General features: G+C 39.9%; 2 protein-coding genes across 29 annotated transcripts in view; one reads left to right on the forward strand and one right to left on the reverse strand.

The window, feature by feature from the left end:
* PCSK1 (proprotein convertase subtilisin/kexin type 1) overlaps positions 1-2,638 on the reverse strand; it is a 42,145-nt gene extending 39,507 nt beyond the window's left edge. The window contains exon 1 of the mRNA XM_081231853.1: positions 1,317-2,638. Coding sequence (XP_081087979.1) covers positions 1,317-1,496 — 180 coding nt within the window. The 5' untranslated portion in view covers positions 1,497-2,638. The remainder of the gene's footprint in view (positions 1-1,316) is intronic.
* The window catches only part of LOC308615945 (uncharacterized protein), a 639,507-nt gene that overhangs the window by 432,287 nt on the left and 192,653 nt on the right, over positions 1-14,567 (forward strand). For 26 of the 28 annotated variants that reach the window (XR_014015644.1, XR_014015645.1, XR_014015648.1 and 23 more), the window contains one exon: positions 5,733-5,844. The exons of the other annotated variants lie outside the window; for them this stretch is intronic. The gene's annotated coding sequence lies outside the window, so the exon portion shown is untranslated. The remainder of the gene's footprint in view (positions 1-5,732; positions 5,845-14,567) is intronic. 28 annotated transcript variants of the gene reach the window in all.

A 14,567-nucleotide genomic window follows, 5' to 3' on the forward strand; every position in this document is an offset into this window, starting at 1 on the left:
AAAGTTTATTTTCCTCCTATTATTCCTCAGCCCCTAACACGGAGCCTAGCAAACAACAAGGACTGGGCAAAAGCAAAAGTATGGGTCTGCTACTGGGACACGGAGAAGAGAATTCAATATGTGTATTGACTTCCCTGCTGGGGATTTCAGACAGTTTGGCTCATGAAGTTGGAGAATGAAGCCTCTGGCAAGGAAAGGCACATTTCCCAGTGGATCTGGATCTATGGAATTGCCAACGCCCACACCCCATTACTCATCCATGACTTCAGCTGCATCTCTACCACCACCTCTAGAAAAAACGCGCCAAAATGTTTTACAACTCCTTCCTCCCTCCCACCCCCCGTTTCCATGCACAGCAATTTACAAGGCAAGGAATGAGGGCTTGATTCTGAGCCAAGGGAAAGGAAAGCTCAGATTAGAACTCACACCCCCTGAGGTGCACAGCTAACAAGCCCCCTACATAATGCCTTAACGCTCCCCCACCCCCAGCTGTCTATTAACCCAGGCCTTGCTTGGACAGGCAACAGTTTTTTCCACAAGGTGAAACCCCTGGAAAGCTAAAACGCATTTGGCTGGGGAACAAGAAAGAAAGCTATCCTTTCCCCAGTCACTTCGGCAGCTTGACCCTTCAGGGGAACTGACCGAGCAAAGTTGTGAAGCTCGGACTTTGCAAGTTTCCATTGAGAATCCAGAGCTCGCGGTAGAGGCCCGGAGAGTTGGTCCCATGTCTTTCACCCACCTCATCTGACACTCCATAGCCCCCGAGCCCCCGGGTCGGGAGGCCCGGCCACTGACACTCTCCCAATGCCCTGGGCGTATCCTCGAAGGCTGCCGGCGAACATCTCCAAGCCTGCTTGGCCCCTTGCAGCAGGACTTGGATCTGATGCTGCCATATTGAAAAGAATGAAACAGCCAGCTCCTGACGCAGACCCGCTGAGTCTCAGGGGACAGAGCGCACTGCCTCTCCTCTGGGCACTGGTTGGTAAGAGCCTGCGTGCATCTCAAGTTCCGTGAACAAGCGTGGAGGGATTTTTCTTCCACACCGCGCGGGAACGGATTTCAATTCCAGAGCGGACAGCAGCAAGACTAAGCTGTACCCAGCTGCAGCGGCTTGGTTCTGCCTGGCTGCGCCCAGCCCAAACAATAAATAAGGCAAGCCTTCTCCAAGCGCGCCAGGGCCGAGAGCTGGAGGAGCTCCTGCTCTTTGCCACTGTGCTCAGGAGAGTGCAACCTGGGACTCCCACATGGGAGATTACGCTCCAGTCCCGCCAGTCCCCTCGAGCCCCAGAAAGTTTTTTGAAAGTGCAAACTCTTACCTGACCCAAAAGGTCATAGCCCAGCTCCTCGGCTATCGCTGAGGCTGCCTCCGGTCCCCCGGGGATCTCCGCCGCCCATTCATTCACAAACTGCCTCTTCGCTTTTACATTATTCAATGCACACCAAGCGCAAAAGAGAGCGAAAGCAGTACACTGCAGAGTCCAGGCTCTTGGCTCCATGGCTCTCCCACTCGCTCGCACACGAGTGGGAAGGAGAGCGGGGATGAGAAGCAAGATAGAAAAGCCAGAAAGGATCGACCCTTCCACCCTCCGGCTCTGGACCACTTCTCGCTCCCGGTTGTTCTGCGGCAAGAAAGAGACGCGCAGGAGAGGCAGGGCGGCGGCGAGCGCTCAGTGCAGCGCTTCGGTCTCCCGGTCTCCCGGTCTCCCGGTCTCCCGGCAGAGTGGAGCCCCAGCTCTTCCGAGTCGGAATGGAAATCAGTGTTTACACGTCAAATCTACGAAAGCCATCTCTTGACGTCAGATCTACCTGGACTAAGATCTGGATGGTATTCCCAGCGGGATGGAGAAGCGGCTAAAATAAGCAACAGAGAAGAAAAGCAAGGAAACGTTTGCTCGTATCGGTTAAGTCTGCGCCCGTTCTGATTGTAAATTCTGTAGCCGTGAGAAACACCTTCACTTCTCAAAGAGAAGTGCCCCATTTGAATATAACTACCAGGAATCAAAGATCTGGAGTGCAGCACACTTTCCTTGCCTTCTGTCCGTTTTCTTTATCTTTACTTGATTATCTTGTGTAAGAGGAGAAGGGAGGGGGGAGGATTCTTATAACGGCCCTGTGGATATCGGCACCTGCTATGAAGAACAGGGCTTTTCAGTCTTTCAAATCGGACAGAGGCTGGGAGGGCAGAGAGAAGAAGGGAAGCTTCTACTGCCCGGATTCTAACCTAAATCGCCTGGGATAAACGAGCACTTCTGGAAGACAATGCTAAAGCAATACTTTTTAAAAAGTATTTTTAACCGTTCAAACCACCTTAGTTAACAAGTTTACATCCTTCTCTCCTCTGTTTCTCAACCTCAGTAAAACAATATCTATAATTCTATCCGAGATATTGCAGGACCCACTACCACCCACTTTACAGTCCTTATCAGAAAAAATAATTAATCTCCTGATTTAAAAATTTTATTTATTTTTATTCACATGATTTTTAAAAACAGAAAATTATTTCCCTTATTTATAAGCAAGGGAGTGTAGGGACCCAAGTGCTGTTGTGTTGCCTCAGGGAGAGAAGGAGCAGGTTTCATTAACTCTGAGCTTTCCATTCTGCCTCCAGTAGAGCTCTTCACTTTGGTGTTGAACTGAAGCTATGCCATTACTTTCCCATAAAATGCACAATTTCTTTTTGTGGAAGGGTGTTTTCCCGTGGAAAGAGAATAAGCAGACGTCTAAATGGTTCTCCCCGCCACCCACCCCTCCCCCCCCCCGATCCCAGAACAGGGAAATGGGTACAGTGCACTGTGGCTGAACCTATTCTGATCCTGAGGGGTTGAACCTGGAGGGAAATGCCAGGATCTCCATTCAGCACCGAGGAATGGACAGCGCCACAAGCGCTGGCTGCTGGAGCTGCTCTTCTGAGCTCCAAAAACTGTCGTCTTCCCGCAACCGCCTAGAGCCAAACTGTTTCTCTTTTGACTGGTGCCTTTCCTCTCTTTAAAATGGAAAAATAAGAAATTGACCTCAAGGGAGAAGGACGGTTAGGTAATGATCGTGACTACTTGCGTCGGAGTTCGCGGGAACGCGACGGTCTCAGCCCAAAAGTAAAATTGCAGGGGATTCAAAGTCTTGCCTGCGAAAGGTCTTTTTCTTTTCTTAAGCTCCCAGCCGCCGGGGGGCGCAGCCTATTCTAAAAGAAGAAAAGAGGTAAGAGTGGAAGAAAGCATATGAGCTTGTGGAGAAAGGAAGCAAGAGATAACTCTTTACAGGAAGCAAATGAGATGGAGGCTTGGTGGAGGATAAGGCTGAGAAATGCATTTGCCTCCATGTTTGCAGAAATGTGGAGTAGATTGATAATTTCTTTAAACATAAAGCTTCTTAACAAAAACAAATTCCAACGTTAATAAGCCATGTGATGCAGTTAAGTCTATTACTATAATGTAACTCTCACATGAGGTGCTGTAGAATGGGCTCAGACTGATAGTTCTTCTGTCAGCTCTGTAAATTCACATGTGTGAATGCTGGCGGCTGGGTGAACTGTCTTCTTTTCTCTTCGTGCCTCAGCCTGAGTTGTGGCCTCAAGCTCTCTAGGATGTTTCATTCTCACAACAGACAGATGCTAACTGTGTGCTAGCAAAGCAAAAGAAACTTGTGGCAAATATTTAATAATGGCGTTTCATTATTAAATATTTTAAAATATTTAATATTATTTATTTAATAAATATTTAATATTATTTAATAAATATTATTAAATATTTACTGTCAGTTTGACAGTTCAAGTAAATCGTTAGTGAGGCCAGTGTCTCAGTAATGAAGAATTTGTCTTAAATGGAGCACCCTACACACCTGGAATAAACATTTGGTTGATATATTTAATAGGGCAAACTAAATTCTCACAGTAAAAAGATAATATCCCCATCCAAACTATATACTGTATATATATATATATATATATATATATATATATATATATATCAGTAATTTATTTTGAAATTCTCTGAATCTTATCTGATGGACCTTATTTGCCACAGTTTCTGGGATGCAGAAGAAATGAATGTTTACCAAGGCTGGAGGGTGCAAATAGATGTAGAATTCATCTTAACTTTGTCATATCAAGGGCTAGTCTTATCCTGCTATGTGGATCATAGTAATGACCTCCAGGCCCATCACTGTCATATTTTATATCATGAATTAGAAGAGCCAATTATCACCCTTAAGTTGGTTTTAACAGCATTTGACTCATCTGATTAATTTATGTAGAAAACAGGATAATTCGTAAACCGAGGAGGACTATGTTTCTATTATGAATTATTAAGTAAGTGTCATGCCTTTCATGACTGCTCCCAACTGCCCAGTGATACAGTTAATCATTTATTAGGTTTTCTTGGAAAGTAATAAGAGCAAGGCTATTATGAACAGGAAGTAAGTATATGTTCAGAGATGACCGTATCTCTTTAGTCTTAGAAAACAAAAATGTTTAAACCTTTTGTTATAGTGAAATAAACTATGTACACTAAAGTGCACAAAACCAGGTGCTCAATAATTTATCACAGCAAGAACACTATATAACCATTCCGGTCAAGAAAAAGAGCATTGCTAGCCCTCCAGAATAATATTCCAAGTTTTTTTTCAAGAGGCATAGGAGAAGGAGTGAGGAAATAACTTAGGTTTAACATTTTCCAATTGTTATGTAGACTTACCTGTTTTCTTTGGGTAGTAGTAGCTATATATTAAGACAAATATATAATTAATTAGTCTGTATACTAGAAGATATTTGGTAACAGAACATATTATAGAGGAAAATCTACCTATAGCAGTGTTCCCCCAAATAGAAAATTACAATATTTGTATGACACACTGGGGTAAAACTGGAGGAAATTTGGGAATATCAGTATGGTACTTAGTAAAGATATTCATTACATTTTTTTATATGATACAGTTTTGACAAGAAAATAAAATATAATATTTGGAGCAATATATTAAAATTGAATATAGATAACATTAAATTGAGAACTGTGAATATACTTCCATCAATATAACTTTTTATCTCAGGTTTTATGCTTGAAAGCCTATGTACCATTTCTAATCAAAACATTTTAATGTAAGTCTTTTTGAATTGTTGATGGTTGCTGTCAATGAAAAAAAAAATTTGTACAAGAGAATAAAGATTTTGAAACAAGTTTTACAACCATTAAACAATTTGCAACATTTGATTTTAAATATTGCAACTCTTCCTTTTAGCTCCTTGCCAAATTTACCATTGGAATTTCATAAGAGGGTGCTATAGATTTAGAATTTACCTAAACTTTATATGTCAAGTATTACAAAATCATTTTTCTAAATTGAAAAATACACATACCTTTTAGAGATGTTACCATGCACCTACTTTGCCACAAATGGATAAAAGTATTTAATGTATGGGAAGACTGATATCGGGATCATCACCTAAAGATACACCTGCCAAAAACCTCTTTCTTTCTCATTGTCTATCCTCCCATGGCCAAATTTTGGTGGGCATGCTATGCTAGTGAAGCACTTAAGACCTGAACTTCTCCAACAGATCAACAGAGCCTTCTCCTAGGATAAAAACGGACATGCTTGCAGCAAGTTGCTGAAGTTGATATCAAGATGATAGACACTTGGCTTGGTTGAGCTCAATGTCTTGAGGCCAGACTAATGAGTGCTAGGTGTCACTCACTAATCATGATTGACTAATTGCCAGCCTGGTTGGGTCTTCTTCCCAGGATCCCAGGATCAAGCTACTTGCCTGGCCTTCCCAAAGGATAAGAAGACCGAATACCTTGAGGGACATGTATAATTCTACCAGCTGGAAAGCCCTAATCTATAGAAATGAAGGTAAGAGAATAATAAAGCAAAGTCAGTACACTGAAAGGCTCTGGAGTGGATGGATAATTATAAAGGACTTCTGTTGAATGAACTAGACAAACACTTAAACTCTTGAATTTAATATAGATTTGGATTATTAAAATTGAAGAAATGAGTGCTATTAATTCTGATTATTGAGCATGACGCATCACTTCTAATGAAAGTGGATAATTAAATGTAGTCATATACAAGTATTTATAAACAATTTTTCTTACCTTAGAACAGGTTCCTTAAAAATATGCATTTACTGAGTAAGTTTTGGAGTATGGCTGCTTCTGTTTCCAGGCAATGCTCCTGCTTCCTGTATGAGCTCAAACACTGCCATTTTCATATGGAAAACACAGTATATGACTGCTTTCTTTGTTCCTGAAGTGTATTTTTTTAATGAAAATTATAGACTCAGTATCAAAAAGTAACCTTAACAGTTATCTGGTTCCTTGCTTCTCAAAGTGTGGTCCATATACCACATGATAGGCATCACTTTGGAGCTTGTTAGAAATTTAGTCTCTCAGCCTCCACCCCAAAACTACTGAATCAGAATCAGTTATTCTAATTAGTCCATGTCGATTCACATGCAATTAAAGTTTGAGAAGCACTGATCTAGTCAACACGTCCCTAAATACATGACACTCCTCAGGAATAGTCCTTTTCACCATTGAGAATGATGTTAGCTGTGGGTTTGCCATTTTATTATGTTGAGGTAAGTTCCTCTATTCCCACTTCTGGAGAGCTTTTTATCATAAATGGGTGTTGAATTTTGTCAGAAGCTTTTTCTGCATCTATTGAGATGATCATATGGTGTTTATTCTTCAGTTTGTTAATGTGGTGTATCACACTGATTGATTTGCATATATTGAAGAATACTTGCATCCCTGGGATAAATTCCACTTATCACGGCGTATGATTGTTTTAATGTATTGCCGGATTCGTTTTGCTAGTATTTCGTTGAGTATTTTTGCGTCTATGTTCATCAGTGATATTGGCTTGTAATTTTTGTGTGTGTGTGGTATCTTTGTCTGGTTTTGGTGTCACGGTGATGGTGGCCTCATAGAATGAGCTTGAGAGTGTTCCTTCCTCTGCAATTTTTGGGAAGAGTTTCAGAAGGATAGGAGTTAACTCTTCTCTAAATGTTTGATAGAATTCGCCTGTGAAGCCATCTGGTCCTGGACTTTTGTTTGTTGTAAGTTTTTTAATCACTGTTTCAGTACTTGTGATTGGTCTGTTCATATTTTCTCTTTCTTCCTGGTTCAGTCTTGGAAGATTGTATCTTTCTAAGAATTTGTCCATTTCTTCTAGGTGGTCATTTTTTTTGGCATATAGTTGCTTGTAGTAGTCTCTTATGATCCTTTGTATTTCTGTGGTGTCAGTTGTAACTTCTTTTTCATTTCTAATTTTATTGATTTGAGTGGATAAAGAAGATGTGGTACATATATATGATGAAATATTACTCAGCTATAAAAAGGAATGAAATAATGCCATTTGCAGCAACATGGATGGACCTAGAGATTATCATACTAAGTGAAGTAAGTCAGACACAGAAAGACAAATAGCACATGATATCGCTCATATGTGGAGTCTAATAAAAAAATAAAGATCCAAATGAACTTACTTACAAAACAGAAACGGACTACAGATATTGAGAACAATCTTATGGTTACCAAAGTGGAAACGTTGAAGGGGGGAGGGATAAATCAAGAACTTTGGTGAACACACACACACTACTATGTATAAGATAGATAACCAACAAGGGCCTACTGTATAGCACAGGGAACTCTACTCAGTATTATGTGATAATCTATATGAGAAAAGAATCTAAAAAAGAATGAATATATGTATATGTATAACTGAATCACTTTGCTGTACACCTGAAACTAACACAACATTGTAAGTCAACTCTACTCCAATAAAATTGAAATTTTTTTAAAAAGGAATATTTCTATCAAGTGGTTAGGTAATTCAAGGTCTTGCAAAACAGCCCATTTCTTTGGTTTGAGTTGGCTCAAATAGTTACAAAGCCCTTCCTTATAATGACATAAATCTTCCCTCATTATCTGCCTCTAGTCATGTTAACTTTGCCCTATAGTACCACACTGATAGGTTTCAAGCTCTTTTCTTTATGACAGCTCTTCTGACCTGGAAGACAGATTATTTTGTCTTGTCTAAGTTTTTTCTACTCTAGGTTAAACATCCCCAATCTTTTTAATGATTTTGCATCCTGGTTACTCTTGTCTGAACAGGGTCTTTTTAACATACTTTTAAAAATATGGCACCCAGAATTAAATGTAATATAGTTGGCCAAACCTGTGTTGATAGGAGCAAGAATTTTACCTCTTTTTGGAACTATCCTTTTGTCACTATAGCCTAAAACTGAGTTAGCTTTACTTTTTTCTTATTGAACAAATAATTTACTAGAATCGCTATTTGTAGTCACATGTGCTGCTATTAAGTTACATTTCCACCCTGATTTGCACAGTTTTTATGTTTTTGTTATCTGTGTATATAGAAGCAGGGGGTTAAGTGTTTTCCTTGTTGAGTTTCAGCCTCTCAGAATTTTTGGAATCTTGATTTTTTTCATCCATTGATTTGCTCCTAGCTTTATGCTATATACAAATGTAGTCAACTTTCCATTAGTATCTTCATTCAAGTTATTAATAAAACGATTTAAATTAATTAATTAAAAGACAGGAGAAAAGATAGAACCATTAGAAACCTCCCTACAAATTAAATGATTTAATAATCATTTTGCTTTAGAATCAGTTACAAATTTATCTTGCTGGTGACTGTTCAAAATGAAAGCAAAAAGACCTTGTCACATGACATGCAGAAGTCCAGATATATAATGGCTATAGGACTGACTCTATGTCATGCTGGGTGTCAGTGATCAAAATTTATTTTGTGAGTAATAAAAACCAAAACTTTAATAATTTGTTCTGAAATTGATGGTAGTCCTCTGATCTAGCTCATAGAACTTACTTCTTTTTCATTCTTGGAACTGAGAATTTTTGACTATCTCATCTTTCAGTACTGATCTTTTTTCTGCTTTCTAATATTCTTCAGTGATCTTTGACACTGGTTCAGGTGTCTCATGTTTAGAATAAATTTATTCTTAATTGAAGTTTCTCCATATTATCTGTCCCCTCCCCTTGAATTAGTCCCAAGTAGTAGTGGTATAAACAGAATCATCTGATACATGTAACATTTTTGTCTATCAAAACAAAGCTAATCTTGGATGAATCAAAATTATTTTGGTTTCAAAAGACAAAGAGCTGTATCCTAACTAAAAACTAGCTTAAACAAGAAAAAGGAAATACATTGGCTTATGTTATTAAAGCTTGAAAAAAGAAAGATAGAACTGGCCCAGGAGACTGGAATCAGAGACTTAAACAGTATTATCGAGTGCCCTCCCCACCCCCTCTCTCCTCACTTCTCAGCTTCTACATCTTCTTAGCTCTCATTTCTCAGGCTTTTCCAAAGGGTAAAATACACAACTGTGGTACTTCTGGGATCACAGTTTTCCAGTTCGTAATCCAAGGAGAAAAAGAGGACCTCCTTTCCATCCTCAACATGAAAGTCCCAGAGCAAAACTCTGGGTGCTAGGTAGGTTTGGGTGATATGTTCGCCCTGGGCCAATCAATGTGGCCAGGACGTTTTAGTGTTGTGATTGGCCAGATGTAGGCCATGTGGCCAACGTTGTATTTGAAAGTGGGAGGAGGGTGTTAGCTTTACTACGACTTGTAGCCGCATCATTATTTCAGTGTTTTCAGTAAGGAAAGAGCAATTCCCCAAAGGAAGGGTGAAGTGGAGGTCCCTATAATAAAGGAAGAAAAAGTGTTTAGAAACAAAAGGAAGTTCCCATAATAAAAGGAGAAAAAGTGTTTAGAAACATAAACAATCACCATGCCCTTCAGTAGGCAGAAAGCAAGTAAAGAATCGTCATTGACAATTCATATTTTCCCATTCTGCATATTATCTGTCCTGTTATTGATGCATTTAAGCATCATTTAACATTTAAAAGCAAATATCAATGTTGAATTAGTTAATTTAGACAAAATAATATAAATATAGCATGTGATAAATTTAAATCCTTAAAAATTGTTTAAAGAAGACTTAGGGGTAAGGTTATAAAAACAAGATAATATCTTTTCTAACTTTTCATCTTGAAAGTTTAGATTTACAAAAGGTTACAAAAACAATACATAGAACTCTTATGTACCCTTCATTCAGCTTTCCCATCTTATGTATCTATAGTACAATTAGCTAAACCAAGACATTAACATTGATACAATACTATTAACTATTCTACAGAATTTCTTCAAATTTTCTCATGATTAGATTGGAATTATGCATTTTTTAGTAGGAAGTGATGTTATGTCATTTTCATTCCTGGTATCAGGAGGTACAGATATCCACGTGTCTAATTACTAGTGATGTGATCTCTGATTACTTGAAAAAAGTGGCATTGGCCATGTTATCCTCCACTATAAAGTTACTATCTGAGAAAGACTATTTCAATGCAAAAATAATTGTTGAAGTCATGATAAAAAGAACCAAAGTAAATTAATAATATCCAAATTTATTTTTTTGAGAAAATAAAGATAATTTCACTTCCACGGACACTTGTACTTATGATCCTCGTTATTTATTTTTCCACATTCCAGGAGGTTGCTTTTCAGCCTTACTGATTGTATTTCTTGCTTGTCATGTCTGAGATCAGGGTTGGCCCACTCTTATAACCACAATTAGAGACAATTGTTTGAGGCCTGCTTTTCCTTACCTGTTTACAGCAGCTTCAGTGCAATCCTTCCTGGATTACATTTGTTTAAACAATAAGCAGATTAATTCCAGCATTCACTGGAGGGAGATGAGAAGCAAAGGAAAAGTTAGGTTCACCCCATTGTTGTTTATCCCTCACTGGCCCTGCTAGAAAGAAAGCCTGAGGATGACCAATCCTAAAGCTGATGCTGGGGGATGGAGGAGGGTCTTAAATTGCCAGCCTAGCACAGATGATTCAGTTCTCAGCTGCTCTCCTGGGCCTCTTTGACCACCGCTCTCTGACTGGAAAGAGAAAGCAAATCTGTGAAAGCAGAATCAGTCCATAGCATATTACTTTAAAATTCTGAACTGGTTTCTGATGCTCAAGCTCAGGAGATGTCTAATGCAAATAGGGTTTTCTGGCTTCTTTTAAAAACTAGAAAATATGGGTCTGAATTCCCACCGTTCTCAGACACTGAGACAAAGTGTCAATTTCTGCCATTATGTTTACCCCTGCTTTTGTTTTCTTATGATAGAGTTCAGGTATCCTTAACTGTATCGAAAGTGGGAAAACAAAGCACAACAGAAGAAATCAAGTATTTAAAGACAACTTTCTCTTATGCCTGACTTACTCGTTCAGCTATGGTATCTGCCTATCTCCTCTGAGTATTTGTGTCTGCAACCTTTTCCCTGGAGCCTCCTGAAGACTCTTTCCTGTATTGTCCAGAACTGGCCACACTGCGGCCATAGCTCTTTACTCACAACAAGAAAGAGGCAAAGGACAGCAGGTCCAATAGCTTAAGAAAACGTGTAATTGGCCAGGTCTGGGTTGTTACATCCCAGGAAGAAACTAACAGGGGGCAAGAGTTCATTCCCAGCCCATGAACTTGGGAAAGAGATGGACTTGTGGGTGGGTGTGTTGGTGGGGATGGAGGTGGAAGGTATGTTAGCAAGGTGAAGGGGTCAATTCAAGGCTGCTCATGGTTTTCTGACTCTCCAGTCCAGGTTAATCAGGATTCTAGGGTGAGGTCACACCTACACATGGGGAAATGTGGGGTTTGGCACTGGGAAAGCTGGGGAAAAATGGGCATGAGAAAGTGTTTTGTGGTGTGTCGTGGCTGGTGATCCATTTTCTCCTTCCTGGTACTCTGTCGCTAGAGAAGGCAGAAGCAGGGCCTTTAATTTTATTTGCAGGGTTAGTTGAGAGTTGACTGAAAAACTGACACCATTTGACAGACTGGCCCCAAACTCTACATGGACACTGTTTTGAAAAGCAATAAGCACAGAGGTAAGAACAGGCTCTGGAGCAGACTGCCTGGGTTTGAATCCCAGTTCTGCCACTTATTAGCTATGATGTTTGGACATGTTTTTGACCCTTCTGTGCTTTAGTTTCTTCATTTGTAAAAAGGGCTATAATAGTAACTTGCGTGATGCAGGTATATAATATACCTAGTGCAAATAAATGATAGTTATTTTTATTGAGAAAATAGCACTTTGGATATACCACAGTTTGTTATAAAAGTGTCTTTTCAATGGGGAGGAGGTTGCGGGGTTGTGGAAGCACACTGGTTGTGTGATTGCAGTGCTTAAACCTGCCTGGCTCTGGCACCCAGTTCGCACATCACTCTCTCTTCTGTTCCTACTCACTGGTTTCCAGTGTGCTCCCCTCCCTCTTTTCTTTCTTTCTATCATAGGCTTGCATATTCTCGGTAGACTTTTCCCATAACCCTGTTGAGAGAAGCAAGACAGATTTGATGAACTCTACTCCACTGAGATGGAGAAGAGTGAGGTAATTTACCTTGGGCTCATGCAGCTGACATCACACATTTGACTTTGGGTACCAGCTCCTTCCTCTTTGAGCACTTGGCATTTGATTTCATGGTGGAGAATAAACAGTCGCTGAGTTAAGGGTATTGGGAAGAACTAGAAAGTTGCTCCTCTAAACACAGTCTCTAAAAATGGCACTTTAAAAAAATGAGGTACTATGTTGACTTGATATGTTAAGTATGATGAAAATGTATTGTGTGGGGCTTCCCTGGTGGTGTAGTGGTTGAGAGTCCACTTGCCGATGCAGGGGACATGGGTTCGTGCCCCGGTCCGGGAAGATCCCACATGCCACGGAGCGGCTGGGCCCATGAGCCATGGCCGCTGAGCCTGCGCATCCGGAGCCTGTGCTCCGCAACGGGAGAGGCCACAACAGTGAGAGACCCACGTACCGCAAAAAAAAAAAAGAAAAAAGAAAATGTATTGTGTGAAAGCTTGAGCCAGTGTATTCTACAGTCAATATCAGGAGTAGTGGTCAGATTTTGAGGCACACAGAGAAAACAGTCAAAGGGGCACCTTTTTAAAAACTTTACTTTACCCCTCCACCTTGTCCTCCTGCTATTAGAACCAACCTATGATTCTACCTGTGTGATTGGATAGTAACAAAATTACTTCATTTCTATTTTCTAACTTCATGTGGGAAGATTTAGATCTGGCCTACGTGCACCATGATTACAGGAGTATAATGATAACTGGCATTTATATGGTACCTTATACTCTTGATAAGGAGTTAACATCTACAGGCTTCTCACTACACCAATACCACCAATCCCATTTTACAGACAACTAACCTAGGTCATAGGCAGGTGAGGCCACCAGAGTTTGCATAATTAATCCGATAGAGCTAAAGTGAGAACACAGGCCTGCAGTACTTCTATCTTCCTTTGCATGGAATATTTTGATGTTTAATAGTTTGAGCAGTTGAGGATATGAGTCCTCTTACTTAAACTGAAACTTCAGCTTCCTCATCTGTGGTGTAAGGGAAATAATACTGACTACTCTTTATAAGAACTGAAGGTGACTCAGGCATGTAAATCGCTTAGAACAGGGCTTGGTGCAGCATGGTAAGTGCTCAGTAAAGGCTATCTGTCATGACTGCCGGACTGTACTCTCTGGTCATTTTCTTGGCCTTGAATCAAAGAGAACTGCCCATGGTTTGAGAGTAATCCTAGAAACACTATGTCCCTAGGTTTATATTATCTTAAAATATTATTACCCTTTGTTGCTTTGGCAAGAGTGGGAGCTCGAAAAATAAATGAGTTAAATTGGACAGCATCCCTGGCATTAGTACCAGGCATATTTTAGGCCAGTAATTTTCAAACTGTTTAGTTTACGTAAAGCTCACCTGGGGTGCTTGTTTAAAATGCAAATTGATAAGCATCCCTCCTCCCATTCTGATTCTTGGATAGCGTGGGGTGTAGGAATCTGCAAACTTTAACAAATACCCTTGGAGGTCATAAGAAACTCTGAAAGGCCCTTAACCAGTGTTGACTCCTACCCTGCTGTTGCTTCTCCTGCTTCTCTTCCTTCTGTTCCTTTTTTGTTTTTGTCATGGTGATCATCATCCTCTTAATCCCCTTGTCTTCTCTATCTTCTCATTTCTTTCTTCTTTTTTTTTTAGCCTTTCAAATAGATTGCCTGAGGTTATTTTCCACTGTTAAGCTAGCTATAGTATTATCTCTTTAGAGAAAATGCCACTGAACCTGGGGGAAAAATACAGAGTAATTACTCAAAGGGAAAAAATATATACATATAACTTCCCTGGAGCCAATTAGGAAGACTATTATTTAGTTGAAGTGATCATTTTGCTCTCACATCGATGTAGGGCTCTGGACCTCTCACAAAGAGTAAAATAGCCCATGTTTGTTTCCAGAGCTTATTAACATTAGAACCAAATTTAATGCCCTGACAGTAGTTTTAAAGTCTTTCCTATTAAGATGCATAACTAGGTATAGGATTATTATCCATACAATCCAATAGGAATCTTACTTATTTGATATTTTTGCTTCAAATCAGCCAGGCATTCCAAGAAATATGTTCTTGGTCCTCTCTCCCCATCCCAACTCCCACCTGATTGAACCTTATTGCTGAGAAACCAGAAAAGAGAGCCAAGTGCC

The sequence above is a fragment of the Mesoplodon bidens genome, assembly GCF_964165515.1.
Source record: "Mesoplodon bidens genome assembly, chromosome: 4".
Taxonomy (NCBI): domain Eukaryota; kingdom Metazoa; phylum Chordata; class Mammalia; order Artiodactyla; family Ziphiidae; genus Mesoplodon; species Mesoplodon bidens.